Raw genomic sequence first — 16,605 nt, forward strand, 5'->3', positions numbered from 1 at the left:
ACTACTGGTGTCATCCTCACACAAGGCACCGACTTAGCTATAGGTAAGGGTAACATCCATTTGCTTATGAGCAGCAATGTTCACAGAGAACACATGTCATTATACTATCATACAAATTCAGGACAGAAAGTTACCAGTTTTATTTGTTTTTCCCCATTCTCCAACCATCAGTCAGAAGAACGGTGAAAACTAGGGAGGTAACGATGGGCAAAACAAAGTTCCCAAGTAAATGTGTTTTCCCTATAGAGTTGAAGCGAAATCGGCCAGGTAGACAACCTCTCCATTTTCCAAGTTCATGGAGAACAAGAAAATTAGGTTACACCCAAACGGCACCCTATTCGCTATATAGTGTACTACTTTTGACCTGAACCCTATCAAAAGTAGTGCAAAAGTAGTGCAAAAGTAGTGCACTACATAGGGAATAGGGGGCCATTTCGGATGCAGCCTGAGAGAGATCAGAGGTGGTGGCTTGTAGGTGCCCATGAATGGACCTTTCAAACACATCAAGTTGACCTTGATAACAGGAGAGGAATGAAGGAGGGGCGTAAGTAGAGGAAGGAATGTGGAGAGGAGAGGCGTGGATAGGACCAATTAAAATAGCCTTTGTGTCTTTCTGTCCAGTCTGGAAAAAGGGATCTTTCCAGGAATTACTTTCATTAATTGACTTTATCACAGAGGCAGATCTCCAAGTTAGACAGATTTACAGCATTCGCTGACACAAAGCTATGACAGACAGCTGATTTATCAAGTTGGACAGAAAAAGGTTCAGGCTAGGTGGCGAGTTGATTAATGTTTTGTCTGCTCATTCACTCTCTGTTCAAAAGAGATATGTCACACAAGTTATTGCCTAAACATGAACCAACGTCATGAGAATGGTGAGCATGTAAGGGCCCTTGACAGGGAAGGTAGGCTAAAATACAGTTATAAGCTATGCTTGCATAGCATAGGCCTAAATGTGGGTCATGGCACACCCAATGTTGCTCTTGTTAATATGATATTGCCTATGAATTGCTTAGTAACTTGTAGTAGGCTATGTGTAATACAGCATTAGCTACATGTTATCAGTATGTGACCCAGGATTGATGTTAACTAATTGTGTTCGCTACCCTTTTGCGACTGCTGAGCCACAGAACCGTAACGTGATCATCACAAATGGCAGGCTCTGAAAGATCCATTCAGGTTCAGCCCCAGCAACCTTCAGTGACCCCACATTTGTTTTTATTCCCTAATCAAGGCATGAAACGCACACCCATCCTTAGGGCTTTTCGCCCAAACAAATGGACTTGCATAACTGATCCCCGCACAACCTGTTGACATACCAGGGGTGAGTCGGTAAGAGCATCTTATCTGGGAGGTTGGAGTCGAGTAGGGAGACCGGCCTGATTAAATAAAGGAAGCAGATCCAGCCCATTTCAGGAATGGAAACTCTGGTGAGAGTGATATGATGGTGTTATTTTTAAACTCTCTGAAGCATCCACAGATGATGTAGTCCACTACTGAGGAGCATAGTCAGATGACAGTATGATGATACAAAGCCAGTTTTCTATGACAACACAATCATGAATCAACAGTGCTTATAATAGACTAGAGGGGCAAAGGGAATTTCAAAGTATAGACAGTAGGCTACTAACAGCCCTACCATACTCAGATGACAGTTTGATACAAAGCCAGTTTCTCTTAAAATAGGCCTAAACCTATATAGAGAAGGGTCAAAGGGTATTTCAAAGTAAAGACAGTATATGCTACACAAAAACACAGCTCTACTATGATAGGGACAGCAATTAATATGACTGGACAGTTGAGCAAATGAGCCGAATTTGGGGGAACAAAAGAGGGACTCACGAGGCCAGATGCTCGAGCGAGATGATGCATGCAAATCAGTTTATGTTGTGGGAACAATAGCCCCCAGCTGGGCTTTCTCTGTGTGGGCCAAACCGGCTTGTCAACCACACAAGGGAAAGAGAGACCCTTCATTGTGCACAACCACTAACGTCATATACATACTTCAAAAGTGCCATAGACAGTTCAAGTACACATACCTACCTCTCTCTTACTAGTTAAATAGGTAGGTAGGCTACTTGGTTTTCAATGTGTGAATGATGACAATGGGCTATAAACCAACCTCAGTTTAAGTATTTCTTACTGCTGAAAAATGTTGTCATTGTTTGGTTTCTGTGCCATGAATGGACTAACTTGAAAGTGAAAAGTGATACATTGTAGCCTAGGCCTTCTATGGGTAATAGTCGACAAAAAAAGTGTAAAAGGTGTGCAACAATTAGGCTACAATTTTATATTTGACTGATGATGACAATAACTTTGCCCTTGGTAGCCAATCAAATTGCAGTAAAATAACATTTTAGCTACATAAAATAAAGCACATTTGATGTGTTTCAAACTCGCCTTACCTAATGATAATCCGACAGCACCATCTGGACTTTCCCGATATTCGCTCGAAATCCAATTTGAATGCTCCAACAGATAAACACGCACACCGGATGAAAGGAAAGCAATTCTGTCCGTGCTGACCTAAACACCGAATTGTCGCGTTACTTTTACATTCACCTGCTACGTTATTAATGTTTAGAACGTTATTATATGCTGTCCAACTCTAGGACAATACTGGAGTGTGTAATCTTTACAATCGCGTCTTTGCTCAAATCTGCTCGTGCTCACATGAAGTTACGTCATGAGACGCGTCGAAACGTACCATGGGCCTTGTAGTTGTAGCCTAGTCCACTGGAAATACCACACACACACACTCTGTCTGTCAGTGTGTGTGTGTGTGTGTGTGTGTGTGTGTGTGTGAGAAAGAGAGAGAGAGAGAGAGAGAGAGAGAGAGAGAGAGAGAGAGAGAGAGAGAGAGAGAGAGTGAGAGTGTGTGTGTGTGTGAGAGAGAGAGAGAGAGAGAGAGAGAGAGAGAGAGAGAGAGAGAGAACACCATTGTAAATACAACCCATATTTACGTTTATTTATTTTCCCATTTGTACTTTAACTATTTGCACATTGTTACAACACTGTATATATACATACTATGGCATTTGAAATGTCTTTATTCTTTTGGAACTTCTGAGTGTAATGTTTACTGTTAATATTTATTGTTTATTTCACTTTTGTTTACTATCTACTTAACTTGCTTTGGCAATGTTAACATACGTTTCCCATGCCAATAAAGCCCTTAAATTGAGAGAGAGAGAGAGTAGGACACCTCCATTAAGTGACTTTTTAATAACCTATTAGTTCACAATTTCTTGGTTTGCCTATGCATTTGATTGGAAAATATGTAAGGTTTTCTTAAATCTTGCTTGCCTGTCTTTGCACAGACATATTTAATGTATTCCTGCTTCAATATCTGGCATTTGTCCCACACTTTCAAAGAGCTCTTCACACCATACTGCCGAAAACCTGAGGGCCATTTTTTTCCTCCAGTAATGAAACACACATCAACATAGCAACAGCGCTGCGTTCGGTTCATGAAAGTTCAGTAGGAGCATAGGGTGCAGCAAATGTTGTGCTAATACTAGCAAATATTACGTTTCCAAAACACTAAATGTTTGTACGCCTGACCTGTAAGCTGCAGTCATGGAGACTGTAACCATGAACACTGATATGTTTACGTAGTGTTTTAAATACCACAATCTTGGAAGACCCAGAAGTTTTCTTCTCTGGATTCTTATGTGTGTGTGTATGGGGTGGGGACATTTGGCAAGTGAGGACATTTGGCCGGTCCTCACAAGGAAAAAGGCTATTTTAGGCTTAGGGGTTAGGTTTAGGGTTAGGGGTTAGGTTTAGGGTTAGGAGTTAGGGTTAGGATAAAGGTGTAGGGTTTGGGGTAAGGAAAATTAGAATTTTGAATGGAAATCAATTGTTGGTCAGTCCCCAAAAAGTATTCACAAGTATAGTAATACCCTGCTGTGTGTGTGTGTGTGTGTGTGTGTGCTTGTGCGCACGTGTGCGTGTGTGTGCATTTGAGAGAGAGAGAGAAAACAAGAGAGAGAAACCAGGATAAATAAGTTATCCTTGGGGGATTATAATACTGTTTTAAATAGCTCAATGGACCGTAAAGGAAATCACACCACAAACAATCACCCACATGCTCTTAAGGAAATCGTGAATGTCATGGATACATTAGAACTAGTAGATATATGGAGGCTTAAATATCCTGATCTAGTGAGATATACATGGCGGAGACTCAATCAAGCTAGTCGTCTTGACTTCTTTCTTATCTCATTCTCGTTGGCACCAAAAGTTTAAAAAGTGTTGATAGGGGACAGAATGCGGTCGGACCATCATATAATTGGCATATACATTACTCTCACTGAATTTCCACCTGGGCGAGGATATTGGAAATTTAATCAAAGCCTATTGGATGATAATTTATTTTTAACTAGGACAAAGGAATTTATAACTGACTTTTTCTGACATAACATAGGTACTGCAAATCCCCTTATTGTATGGGACACCTTTAAATGTGCCTTTAGAGGCCATGCAATTCAGTACTCATCTCGAAAACAAAAGCAATTTAGCTCAAAATAGTTTATACTAACAAAGGAAATAGAAAGTCTAACAGAAAAGATAGATGGCAATAAAAACTGTAACATAGAGGCTCAGAATAAATTAGAGGAAAAACAAAAAGAAATGGAGAAACTTATTCAAGAAAGATAAAGTGTAATATATTATAAAAATAAAGCAAACTGAATGGAATATGGGGAAAAATGCACTATAATTTTTTTTATCTTCAACATAGGAATGCTACCAAAAAGAATTTAATGAAACTGGTTACAATTGACGGAGTCACCCATGATTCACCAAATGATATTTTGAAGGAGGAAACAAAGTACTTTAAGCATATGTTTTTGTTTCAGTCGCCTCCATCTCCTCTAACTGAAGCTAATTGTAGAGATTTTTTTTCTATTGATAAAGTAAAATTAACAGCCATACAGAAAGACTAATGTGAAGGTGAAATTACAGAGGAGGAACTTCTGGATGCAATTAAAGACTTTAAGTCCGGGAAAACTCTAGTGTTGGATGGCATACCAGTCAAGGTATACCAAACCTTTTTTGATATACTCAGAGGACCGTTATTAGCATGTTTTAACCACTCCTATGTAAATGGTAGGTGATCTGACATTCAAGAAGGTCTGATTTCATTATTACTGAAACAGGATACAAGTGGAAAATATAAACATCCAGTCCATTAAAACAATTGGAGGCTCCTTACACTTCAGTGTTGTGATGCAAAAATTCTAGCAAAATGTACAGCGCATAGAATTAAAAAGGTATTGTCGGACATTATTCATTCTAATCAGACAGGTTTTTTACATGGAAGAAACATTGGAGATAATATAAGGCAAGTATTGGAAACAATAGAACACTATGGAAGATCTGGGAAACCAGGCCTGCTATTCATAGCAGACTTCGAAAAGGCATTTGATAAAGTACGACTGGGGTTTATATATAAATGCCTGGAGCATTTCAATTTAGGAGAATCTCTTATAAAATGGGTCAAAATCATGTATAGTAACCCTAGGTGTAAAATAGTAAATAATGGCTATTTCTCAGAAAGTTTTAAACTGTCAAGAGGAGTGAAACAAGGTTGTCCAATAACGGCATATCTATTTATTGTGGCCATCGAGATGTTAGCTATTAAAATCAGATCCAACAATAATATCAGGGGATTAGAAATCCAGGGCTTAAAAACAAAGGTGTCATTGTACGCTGATGATTAATTTTTTCTTTTAAATCCACAACTAGAATCCCTCCACAGCCTCATAGAGGATCTAGATACATTTTCTAACCTCTCTGGATTACAACCAAATTATGACAAATGTACTATATTACGTATTGGATCACTAAAAAATACTATTTTTACATTACCATGTAGTTTACCAATAAAATGGTCTGATGGTGATGTGGATATACTCGGAATACATATCCCAAAGGAAATAAATGATCTCACTTCAATACATTTTAATAGAAAGTTAGCAAAAATAGATAAGATCTTGCTACCATGGAAAGGTAGTCAAATTGTCAATTTGTGTCAATTTGTGGAAAAATCACCCTGATTAACTCTTTAGTATTATCCCAGTTTACCTATTTGCTTATGGTCTTGCCTACGCCTAGCGAACAGTTTTTTAAATTATATGAGAAAAAAATATTCCATTTTATTTGGAACGGCAAGCCAGACAAAATTAAACTAGCCTATTTATATCATGAATATGAATTCAGAGGACAGAAATTATTAAATATTAAAGCATTAGACCTATTACTAAAAGCTTCAGTCATACAAAAGTTATACTTAAATCCGAACTGGTTCTCTAGCAAATTAGTAAGATTCTCACCCAATGTTCAAGAATGGCCTTTTTCACTTTATTCAGATTACAACCACTCACTTTCAGTTATTTGAAAAGGAAATAATCTCCCAAATATCACTATTTCTAAAACAAGCCATAGAAAGTTGGTTACAATTTCAATTTAATCCTCCAGAAACGACAGAACAAATAATGCAACAAATATTGTGGTTAAACTCAAATATACTAATTGACAAAAAACCTTTTTTTGACAAAATGTTTAAAAAAGGTATAATCTTCATAAATGATATCATCGGTAGGACTGGTGGAGTTATGTTGCACATGCAGCTAACAAAAACATATGGAAAAATCTGCTCCACCCAAAATTACAACCAAATAATTGCAGCCTCACCGCAAAAATGGAAGAGGAAAGTGGAAGGGGGAGAAAGTAAGGAACTTGTCTGTCGGCCTTGCATTAAAGAACATAATTGGTTAAGGAAAACTGTGATAAATAAAAAAGTATATCAGTTTCATTTAAGGACCAAAGGATTGACAGCCGTCCCATATAGATTGCAAAATAGTTGGGAAGAGATTTTTGACGTACCGATCCCATGGCATAGTGTTTATGAACTGATACGCAAAACGACACCGGATTCAAAATGTAGAATCTTTCAATTTAAATTATTATATAAAATTCTTGCTACCAATAGAATGTTATTTATATGGGGGATACAATCTTCCCAGCTCTGCAGATTTTGCTGCGAAGAGACAGAATCATTAGATAATATGTTTTGGTACTGTCCATTTGTAGCTTGTTTTTGGACACAGGTCCAGGAATGGCTAAAGGATTGCAATATTTACCTGGAGCTAACCTTGCAGATAGCATTACTGTGTGATCTGAAAAGTCATAGTCAATCAATCAATAATATAATAATACTTTTAGCAAAAATTGAATTGAAGGATGGGACTAATAACAACTAACAACAAATAATAACAAGATAACTAATAATGTAAGCATACTGTGTCCATAATAAGTATATAGGTAGTAGGTTGGGAGCTTTTGTGAAAGAGCACAGTTAGAAAGATATGGCATATAGAAGCAAACCGGATGGACATCATGAAAATGATCGGAGAGGTTGAGAGTAGAAGAAGTTCAGGAGAAAAAACAAACAAAATATAATTATTGTAAAATTGACTGTGTCCATAAAATGTAGATAGTAAGTAGAAGCTGGAAGTAGAAGCCTAAGCATTGTTGTTCACTCGTTTACTCCAAGTAAGGAAAGGGTGGCGGGGTTGGAAAGTAATTAAGGGAAATATATATTTTTTAAAGGATATGTATGTGTATGTATGTATGTGTGTATGTATGTATGTATGTGTGTGTGTGTGTGTGTGTGTGTATGTGTGTTTGTGTGTATATACAGTATATATAACAAATTAAAACAAATAAATAAGTTATCCTTGTGCTTGAGCACATAGGTAATAGCAGCACATGTATATAATAACAGTATATGTAAAATGAGGTGAAATAAGTGTCTCTGAATTCACTACTGCAGTCCATTCTAAATGAAACATTTGAGTGAATAGGGGTGGGAGATGACAAGCTGAGACACAATAGATAAGCCTGAGCGTCGGTTTCTGCATTGTCATTGCCAATGAATCAATGCCTGCCCTCTCAATAACCTCTTCATAAAGGTGTGTGTGTGGGTTGGAGCTTTAATATGTAGGTGATGATAGCTGAATCATGGTTGGCTGTGGTGTGTGAATAAGTCTTCGTATCGTACATAAACTGAATGACACTTAGGTTTGATTATCTTTTCTGGATTTCCAATACCTTCTGTTTTTCCTCTAACACTCATTTCATTGTTGGATAGGGAGGTTACAATAATGTTCCCAACACTCAATTTTACCAGACAAGAACAAGGCGGTCTGTAGGCATTTGCCTTAAGAAATGTGTCAAACAGTGTGGTAAATGCAATACACTGTATTCCTATTACCTAGCAATAACTGTAAAAACATCACAACCTATAACAGTAATATCATCACTACATGTACAATGATAGTTTTTACATAATTCTCAGAAAATGAATTCAATTTTATTTGACAAAGAACCAAAGGGCTATATAGGTAAAATGTTGGGAATATCTCAATAATATCACTTTTCATCCAGATGTTTTCTCAAAGTTCTCTTATTCTTTTTAAAAAATCTTATTCTCTTCTACATCCCTCCTCTTTCTCCGTATCTTTCCATCTCTCTCTCTACCGGCCAGGTGCTAGTGTAATCGGATATGTTCTCAGAGTGTGGCAACGATGACATGGCAGGTTCAAGGTCACTGTGGGACCAGAGACCGTGGACAATGTGCTGTGAGGAGAAAAAGGGTGGGTGTGGGTAGCAGTTGTAGTGGTAATGTATCAAATAAGTGGATTTTTGCCTATCTGTCATGTGTCCATATATCTGTGCAATGCCTGATTGGTGTGCTATTCCATTAGAGACCAACCCTTAATTGTTACAACTCCAAAAGTTACATCACATGGAGTGGTCACATTTCTTGGACTGAACAGGATATGTTGAGGTGCAAACAAATGCACATACAGAAAGTACATGATTCATGGGCTCCGTGTGTGAACCCAGACATCAGACGCACACTTGTTGTGCCATCTAGTGTTCATTTTGTAAATACATGGACATATGTTGGGTATATACATTGAGTGTACAAAATATTAGGAACACCTGCTCTTTCCATGACATAGACTGACTAGGTGAATCCAGGTGAAAGCTATGATCCCTTATTGATGTCACTTTTTAAATCCACTTCAATCAGTGTAGATGACGGTGAGGAGACAGGTTAAAGAAGGGTTTTTAAGCCTTGAGACAATTGAGACATGGATTGTGTATGTGTGCCATTCAGAGGGTGAATGGGCAAGACAAAATATTTAAGTGACTTTGAACAGGGTATGGTAGTAGGTGCCAGGTGCACCGGTTTGAGTGTGTCAAGAACTGCAACGCTGCTGGGTTTTTCAAGCTCATCAGTTTCCTGTGTGTATCAAGAATGGTCCACCACCCAAAGGACATCCAGACAACTTGACACAACTGTGGGAAGCATTGGAGTCAATATGGGCCAGCATCCCTGTTGAACACTTTCGACACCTTGTAGAGTCCATGCCCCAAAAAATTGAGGCTGTTCTGAGGGCAAAATAGGTTGCAAGTCAATATTAGGAAGGTGTTCCTAATGTTTTGTACAATCAGTGTATAGAGTACATGATTTCATTTGAAACAGATTGTGCCTATAAATGACTCAGATAAAGATGCATCATACCAAGGAACAAAATACAGTCCTTGTATTTCTTTATTAGAATATTATTGCAGACAGTAATAGGCTATGGTACTGTACTTTTTGAGGTTTCTGTCATTGAGGAAACTTTTTAGAAGTGAAATGTCCATTGCAGCACCCTAGAAGGCCATTGCATTTAGCATTTTAATTTAGGCAGTGGTGGAAAAAGTACCCAATTGTCATACTTGAGTAAAAGTAAAGATAACTTAATAGAAAATGACTCAAGTAAAAGTGAAAGTCACCTAGTAAAATATTACTTGAGTAAAAGTCTAAAAGTATTTGGTTTTAAACATAGAGTATACTGAAAAAATATATAAACACAACATGTAAAGTGTTGGTCCCATGTTTCATGAGCTGAAATATAAGATCACAGAAATTTCCATAAGCACAAAAAGATTATTTATATCAGATTCTGTGCACAGATGTGTTTACATCCCTGTTAGTGAACATGTATCCTTTGCCAAGATAATACATCCACCTGACAGGTGTGGCATATCAAGAAGCTGATTAAACAGCATGATCATTACACAGGTGCACCTTGTGCTGGGAATGATAAAAGGCCACTCTAAAATGTGCAGTTTTGTCACACAATACAATGCCACAGATGTCTCAAGTTTTGAGGGAGTGTGAATTGGCATGCTGACTGCAGGAATGTTCACTAGAGCTGTTGCCAGGGAATTGAATGTTAATTTCTCTACCATAAGCCAACTCCAACGTCGTTTTAGAGAATTTGGCAATACGTCTAACCGGCCTCACAATTGCAGACCATGCGTAACCACGCCAGCCCAGGACCTCCACATCCGGCTTCTTCAACTGCGGGATTGTCTGAGGCAGGGAAGGGGGAGGGGTGCTGAGGAGTATTTCTGTCTGTAATAAAGCCCTTTTGTGGGGAAAAACTCATTCTGATTGACTGAGCCTGACTCCCCAGTGGGTGGGTCTGGCTGCCAAGTGGGTGGGCCTATGCCCTCCCAGGCCCACCCATGGCTGCGCCCCTGCACAGTCATGTGAAATCCATAGATTAGGGCCTAATTTATTTATTTAAATTGACTGATTTGCATATATGAACTGTAACTCAGTAAAATCATTGAAATTGTTACATGTTGCATTTATATTTTTGTTCAGTATACTTAAGTATCAAAAGTAAATGTAATTGCTAAAATATACTTAAGTATCAAAAGTAAAAGTAAAAGTATAAATCATTTCAAATTCCTTATATTAAGCAAACCAGACGGTCCCATTCTTGTTTTCTTTATTTACGGATAGCAAGGGGCACACTCCAACATTTCAGACATCATTTACAAACAAAGCATGTGTGTTTAGTGGGATGACCAGGGATGTTTTCTTGATAAATGTGTGAATTTGATCATTTTCCTGTCCAGCTTAGCATTCAAAATGTAACAAGTACTTTTGGGTGTCAGGGAAAATATATGGAGTGAAACGTTTATTTTCTTTAGGAATGTAGTGAAGTAAAAGTAAAAGTTGTCAAAAATATAAATAGTAAAGTAAAGTACAGGTACCCAGAAAAACTACTTAAGTAGTACTTTAAAGTATTTTTACTTAAGTACTTTACACCACTGAATTTAGGACAGTATAATTTTACTTTATCTCAAAAACAAATGACATCACTGGAGTTCCAAAGATGTCATAAAGCAGTGTTTCCCAGGAAACATAATTCAAATGTAAGAACCTCATATCAAAATGTTATCATGATGCGGGAAGGTACGAGCACAGGTTGGTGGTCTTTATTTTAAAAAATAATGTGGTAGCTCTATAGACATTGTGGATTCTACCCACATTTAAAGCAAAAGAAAGAAAACCACCAACTGATATTTTCAGAATATCAGCTATTTCAGTCAGACTAAAGAAGCCAAATCAGACTACAGGTCTTTTGGCGATGTACCAACACACAACCTCCTTAGACTGGCCAACCTGAGGGTGTGAATATCCACCTTGTCCACGGATAGTTTCAGAGACGACCTGACCATTAATCCTGTTGACTCTTGGAAGTCTCAACCCTACTACCCCCAGAAACCATGGATGTCCTTCGATGAGATACAGGTGTGACGCTGACCAGGTGTCTCCAAATAACCATGTACAATAGATAACCTGGTTTCTCAATTTTGGTGAAAATCACAATAAACCAAAGGATGCATTTCTAACTCTGCCTTACTTCCTGTGGCAGATCATGCCTCCTTCACCCCCTGAGCAGAGGAGAGCCTCCAGCATGTGGAGCGACATGGAGAAGGCCCATTCACCTAGCCCTGTGCTGCAGAGTCCCACCCCAGAGGAGAGGTGCTTTGTCCAAGAGAGCCGTTTATGGAAATATATGGCTCTGTCCTCCACCTCATCCATGAGCCAGAACACTGTCTCTCCCTGAGGGGGACTCTGAGATGGAAGAGGAGTAGATCAGCGGCCAGAAGAGCCAGGCTGAGGACCAGGGTGTGGCCCACCTTCCAGATGCCATCCAGGGACCTCTCAGTTAGAAAATACATATTTTCTTCTTTATTATATTGCATTGTGGTCCTAGACTGATTTCTAAATCCATTTTTACAATATGTAGTTTTTTTAACCATTTGTTTCCACTGCATAAAAGTTTTGTTCCCACTTTTGTTGAAAAAATAGATATATTAATAGGCCCATATAATAAAACGCATTTTGAAATAAATATGTTGTAGGCTAGCAGCTAGCCTGTTTACTTTTTAAAAGGGCACTGCCCCATTCTATCCCACTATAATTGAAGGAGAGATGGAGGATAGAAAAGAGAAAACAAAGCTTTCTTATTATAGTAAACCAGGACTAGACGGGGATTACGATTTTGACTTCGTCAGCAGCATTCAGCTCAGAAACTAAGCAAGTCGGAGGATAGGAAGTCGTCGTTCGCGATAACCGCATGCATAGATTTTTTAGCAAATTCCAACATCACAATCCCGGCTATAGCATACCTGTCACTGTCAGGTCACTTCTGCTGTGGGTATCAGGTTGGTGCGACCGACAGAGCACCTTTCAGCTCAGCTGATCAAATTTTTTTCTCAATTTGGTCAAGATGGCAGAACTGGTAAGTGAATATGAGAAATATGTTTTAATTTATTTAAAAAATGTGCAGCATAGCCTAGGCCTACTAGATACAAACCTTTGGGAAAATTGAATATATTAATTTACATAGAATAGAATATCTAAATTCCTCAACAAGGTAGGCTACGTTGACTGGAGTAAAAGTCGCTCAAGTGCTACTAATAGGCTACTTTATCACTAATTCTCAATGGAATGTACAGTGAGGGAAAAAAGTATTTGATCCCCTGCTGATTTTGTACGTTTGCCCACTGACAAAGACATGATCAGTCTATAATTTTAATGGTAGGTTTATTTGAACAGTGAGAGACAGAATAACAACAACAAAAATCCAGAAAAATGCATGTCAAAAATGTTATAAATTGATTTGCATTTGCTCAAGTGCTACTAATAGGCTACTTTATCACTAATTCTCAATGGAATGTACAGTGAGGGAAATAAGTATTTGACCCCTCTGCAAAACATGACTTAATCCTTGTTGGCAATCACAGAGGTCAGACGTTTTTTTGTAGTTGGCCACCAGGTTTGCACACATCTCAGGAGGGATTTTGTTCCACTCCTCTTTGCAGATCTTCTCCAAGTCATTAAGGTTTCGAGGCTGACGTTTGGCAACTCAAACCTTCAACTCCCTCCACAGATTTTCTATGGGATTAAGGTCTGGAGACTGGCTAGGCCACTCCAGGACCTTAATGTGCTTCTTTTTGAGCCACTCCTTTGTTGCCTTGGCCTTGTGTTTTGGGTCATTGTCATGCTGGAATACCCATCCATGACCCATTTTCAATGCCCTGTCTGAGGGAAGGAGGTTCTCACCCAAGATTTGACGGTACATGGCCCCGTCCATCGTCCCTTTGATGCGGTGAAGTTGTCCTGTCCCCTTAGCAGAAAACACCCCCAAAGCAAAATGTTTCCACCTCCATGTTTGACGGTGGATATGGTGATCTTGGGGTCATAGGCAGCATTCCTCCTCCTCCAAACACGGTGAGTTGAGTTAATGCCAAAGAGCTCGATTTTGGTCTCATCTGACCACAACACTTTCATCCAGTTCTCCTTTGAATCATTCAGATGTTCATTGGCAAACTTCAGACGGGCCTGTATATGTGCTTTCTTGAGCAGGGGGACCTTGCGGGCACTGCAGGATTTTAGTCCTTCACGGCGTAGTGTGTTACCAATTGTTTTCTTGGTGACTATGGTCCCAGCTGCCTTGAGATCATTGTCAAGATCCTCCCGCGTAGTTCTGGACTGATTCCCCACCGTTCTCATGATCATTGCAACTCCACAAGGTGAGATCTTGCATGGAGCCCCAGGCCGAAGGAGATTGACAGTTATTTTGTGTTTCTTCCATTTGCGAATAATCACACCAACTGTTGTCCCCTTCTCACCAAGCTGCTTGGTGATGGTCTTGTAGCCCATTCCAGCCTTGTGTTGGTCTACAAGCTTGTCCCTGACATCCTTGGAGAGCTCTTTGGTCTTGGCCATGGTGGAGAGTTTGGAATCTGATTGATTGATTGCTTCTGTGGACAGGTATCTTTTATACAGGTAACAAACTGAGATTAGGAGCACTCCCTTTAAGAGTGTGCTCCTAATCTCAGCTTGTTACCTGTATAAAAGACACCTGGGAGCCAGAAATCTTTCTGATTGAGAGGGGGTCAAATACTTATTTCCCTCATTAAAATGCAAATCAATTTATAACATTTCTGATATGCGTTTTTCTGGATTTTTGTTGTTGTTATTCTGTCTCTCACTCTTCAAATAAACCTACCATTAAAATTATAGACTGATAATTTATTTGTCAGTGGGCAAACGTACAAAATCAGCAGGGGATCAAATACTTTTTTCCCTCACTGTAGACTCAAGCTTAATCCATCTGCTGTAATTTTTCAGCAAGTGCTGATCATATGAGGCACGCACACACGGACGTCAGTCTTGTCGACATCATGCAGCATCAATTTATTATGGCACCCTCAATGTGCACTGTGTTATTTATTAATTTCAACAAGGCAATACGTGTTTTTATACCAATCTAGGCTATGCTCTATAATTTTCATGTAAAGTGCAATTTTCTTGAAAACTGAGCATTCTATGTTTGCTTGAAGCATACAGACTACTGTTGAAAACATGAAAAACATGTATTTTGTATTCTTCCGTTTCTGAAGAGAACTGTGGCTACTGGTGACCATCCTAACAAATCTGATCGAAATAAATGCAGTCCAATCTCCCTTGACCAAGAGGTTGTGCGAAGACTGGTAAGCTTTATGTTATTTTGATTAACTTACCAATATGAACCCTATTCTGAAGAACATTTTAGTTTGAGTGTATGTTCAACATGACTTCTGGATATGTGAAGAAAATGTACGGTACTTTGTTCTCAGTCAGTTCCATTCAGTGCTCATATCAGAGGTGGGATGAGGCCTGGAAAGAAGATAATTGTGATGGGGATAGTGAATCCTGAGCCTGACAGGTACATTGGACACACCCACATCATGTCTGCGTACCAAATGGCACCCTTTTCCCTATACAGTGCACTACTTTTGACCAGAGCCCAGGTCAAAAGTTGTGCACAGAAAGGGAAAAGGTTTCCATTTGGGACGTCGAGCATGACTATCCTTTATCAGATACCAGTTAGCTCAGCTACAAATAATATTGTAGTTTGAGAGTATCTTGATGTGGCTTACATACAGTACCTTAGAAAAACCTGCTCTAAGTTGTATTGGAATTCTATTGCCATGTGGAGTGGGAAAATGCCACAGAAGTTGGGAGGATGGAAGTGTCAATGTCAGGATTGTAATCCACTTTGTACAAGGTCAGTAAGTACCGTAGATGTAAACAATGAAACACAAAATATATAACAGACGTAGACTACCTTTTCTAACACATTTACCTTTCTTGGTCTTTGTGGCTACCCAGCTTTGACATCAGTCTGGCCTGTGGGTGTGGCACAGTGGAGGAGGCTCCTCCCATTGACGTGGCACTGGAGCTCTGTGCCAGGTTCGAGGACCGCCAGTTCCTACGCAAGGCCTGTGTCTCAGGTATCTGGGGTGACGCTGAGAAGCCCATCCCCTACTTCCCCTTCATCGAGGATCAACCTTTCCGGGTATGTGGAGGATCTTCATTTCTTCTCAGTGGCTCATCTTTGTACTCCACCCTTTGATAGTGTCACTGAATCCTGCAATTTATAGCATAGGGTTATGATTATAATATAGGTTCTAATGTGGTTATAGCATAGGGTTAGGTTTACATAGGAATACACAGATACATTTAATATTGTTTCATAGGATTAAGCACGTTTTGAGAACTCTGAAATAAAGTGTCAGGTATCATTCAGGTTCAAGAAGGTATCACATGATTTAAGACTCACAATACAACAATATGGGTGAACTTCTGCCCCTCCCGTTGTTTCTTCCCCAGATCGAGATCCATTGTGAACTACTGCGTTTCCGTGTATTTGTGGATGGACACCAGCTCTTTGATTTTTACCACCGGGTGCGATGCTTACTGGACATTGACACATTAAGGATTAATGGTAGTCTGACCATTACCAAACTCGGATAGAAGGAAGGACTATGTAGGATGCACCTTACGGAAGTGGTGATGGAACCTTGCCTGCCGCAATCCTCACACTTAGCAATAATGTGGACATCGGCTTGAAAGCAATGTCTTAGCCTCTTTGAGTCTTAGCTGACAAAATCGATTGCTAAGCAATGTTCTGTCTTCGGATTTTCGATAGGATGTAGCCTACCTATTTCTGTTAGTTGTGATTTATTTTTTGTTTCATGGTATTGAATGCTGTTGGTTTGAGATGGTCATGAAATAAAAAGGCTTCCAGGATAAAAATAAAACTTTAAAAGATCAGAGATCTTGAGCAATACATTTTTTGTGTTAATTAAAGCACTCAGAAGGAATTACATAAGCACACATACTGT

General features: G+C 39.1%; 2 protein-coding genes across 2 annotated transcripts in view; one reads left to right on the forward strand and one right to left on the reverse strand.

Moving 5' to 3' along the window:
• LOC311131502 (E3 ubiquitin-protein ligase pellino homolog 1-like) overlaps positions 1-2,655 on the reverse strand; it is a 42,809-nt gene extending 40,154 nt beyond the window's left edge. The window contains exon 1 of the mRNA XM_084164531.1: positions 2,406-2,655. The gene's annotated coding sequence lies outside the window, so the exon portion shown is untranslated. The remainder of the gene's footprint in view (positions 1-2,405) is intronic.
• A 10,004-nt stretch (positions 2,656-12,659) lies between these two features.
• LOC311130359 (galectin-related protein-like) lies at positions 12,660-16,234 on the forward strand (the record flags this gene model as incomplete). The annotated part of the gene is made up of 4 exons (XM_084163084.1): positions 12,660-12,671; positions 15,055-15,143; positions 15,590-15,776; positions 16,091-16,234. 4 exons carry the CDS (start codon positions 12,660-12,662, stop codon positions 16,232-16,234), a joined length of 432 nt encoding a protein of 143 aa, XP_084019210.1.
• Positions 16,235-16,605: the final 371 nt, after the last annotated feature.

The sequence above is a fragment of the Coregonus lavaretus genome (assembly GCF_964263955.1).
Source record: "Coregonus lavaretus genome assembly, chromosome: 6".
Classification (NCBI taxonomy): Eukaryota; Metazoa; Chordata; class Actinopteri; order Salmoniformes; family Salmonidae; genus Coregonus; species Coregonus lavaretus.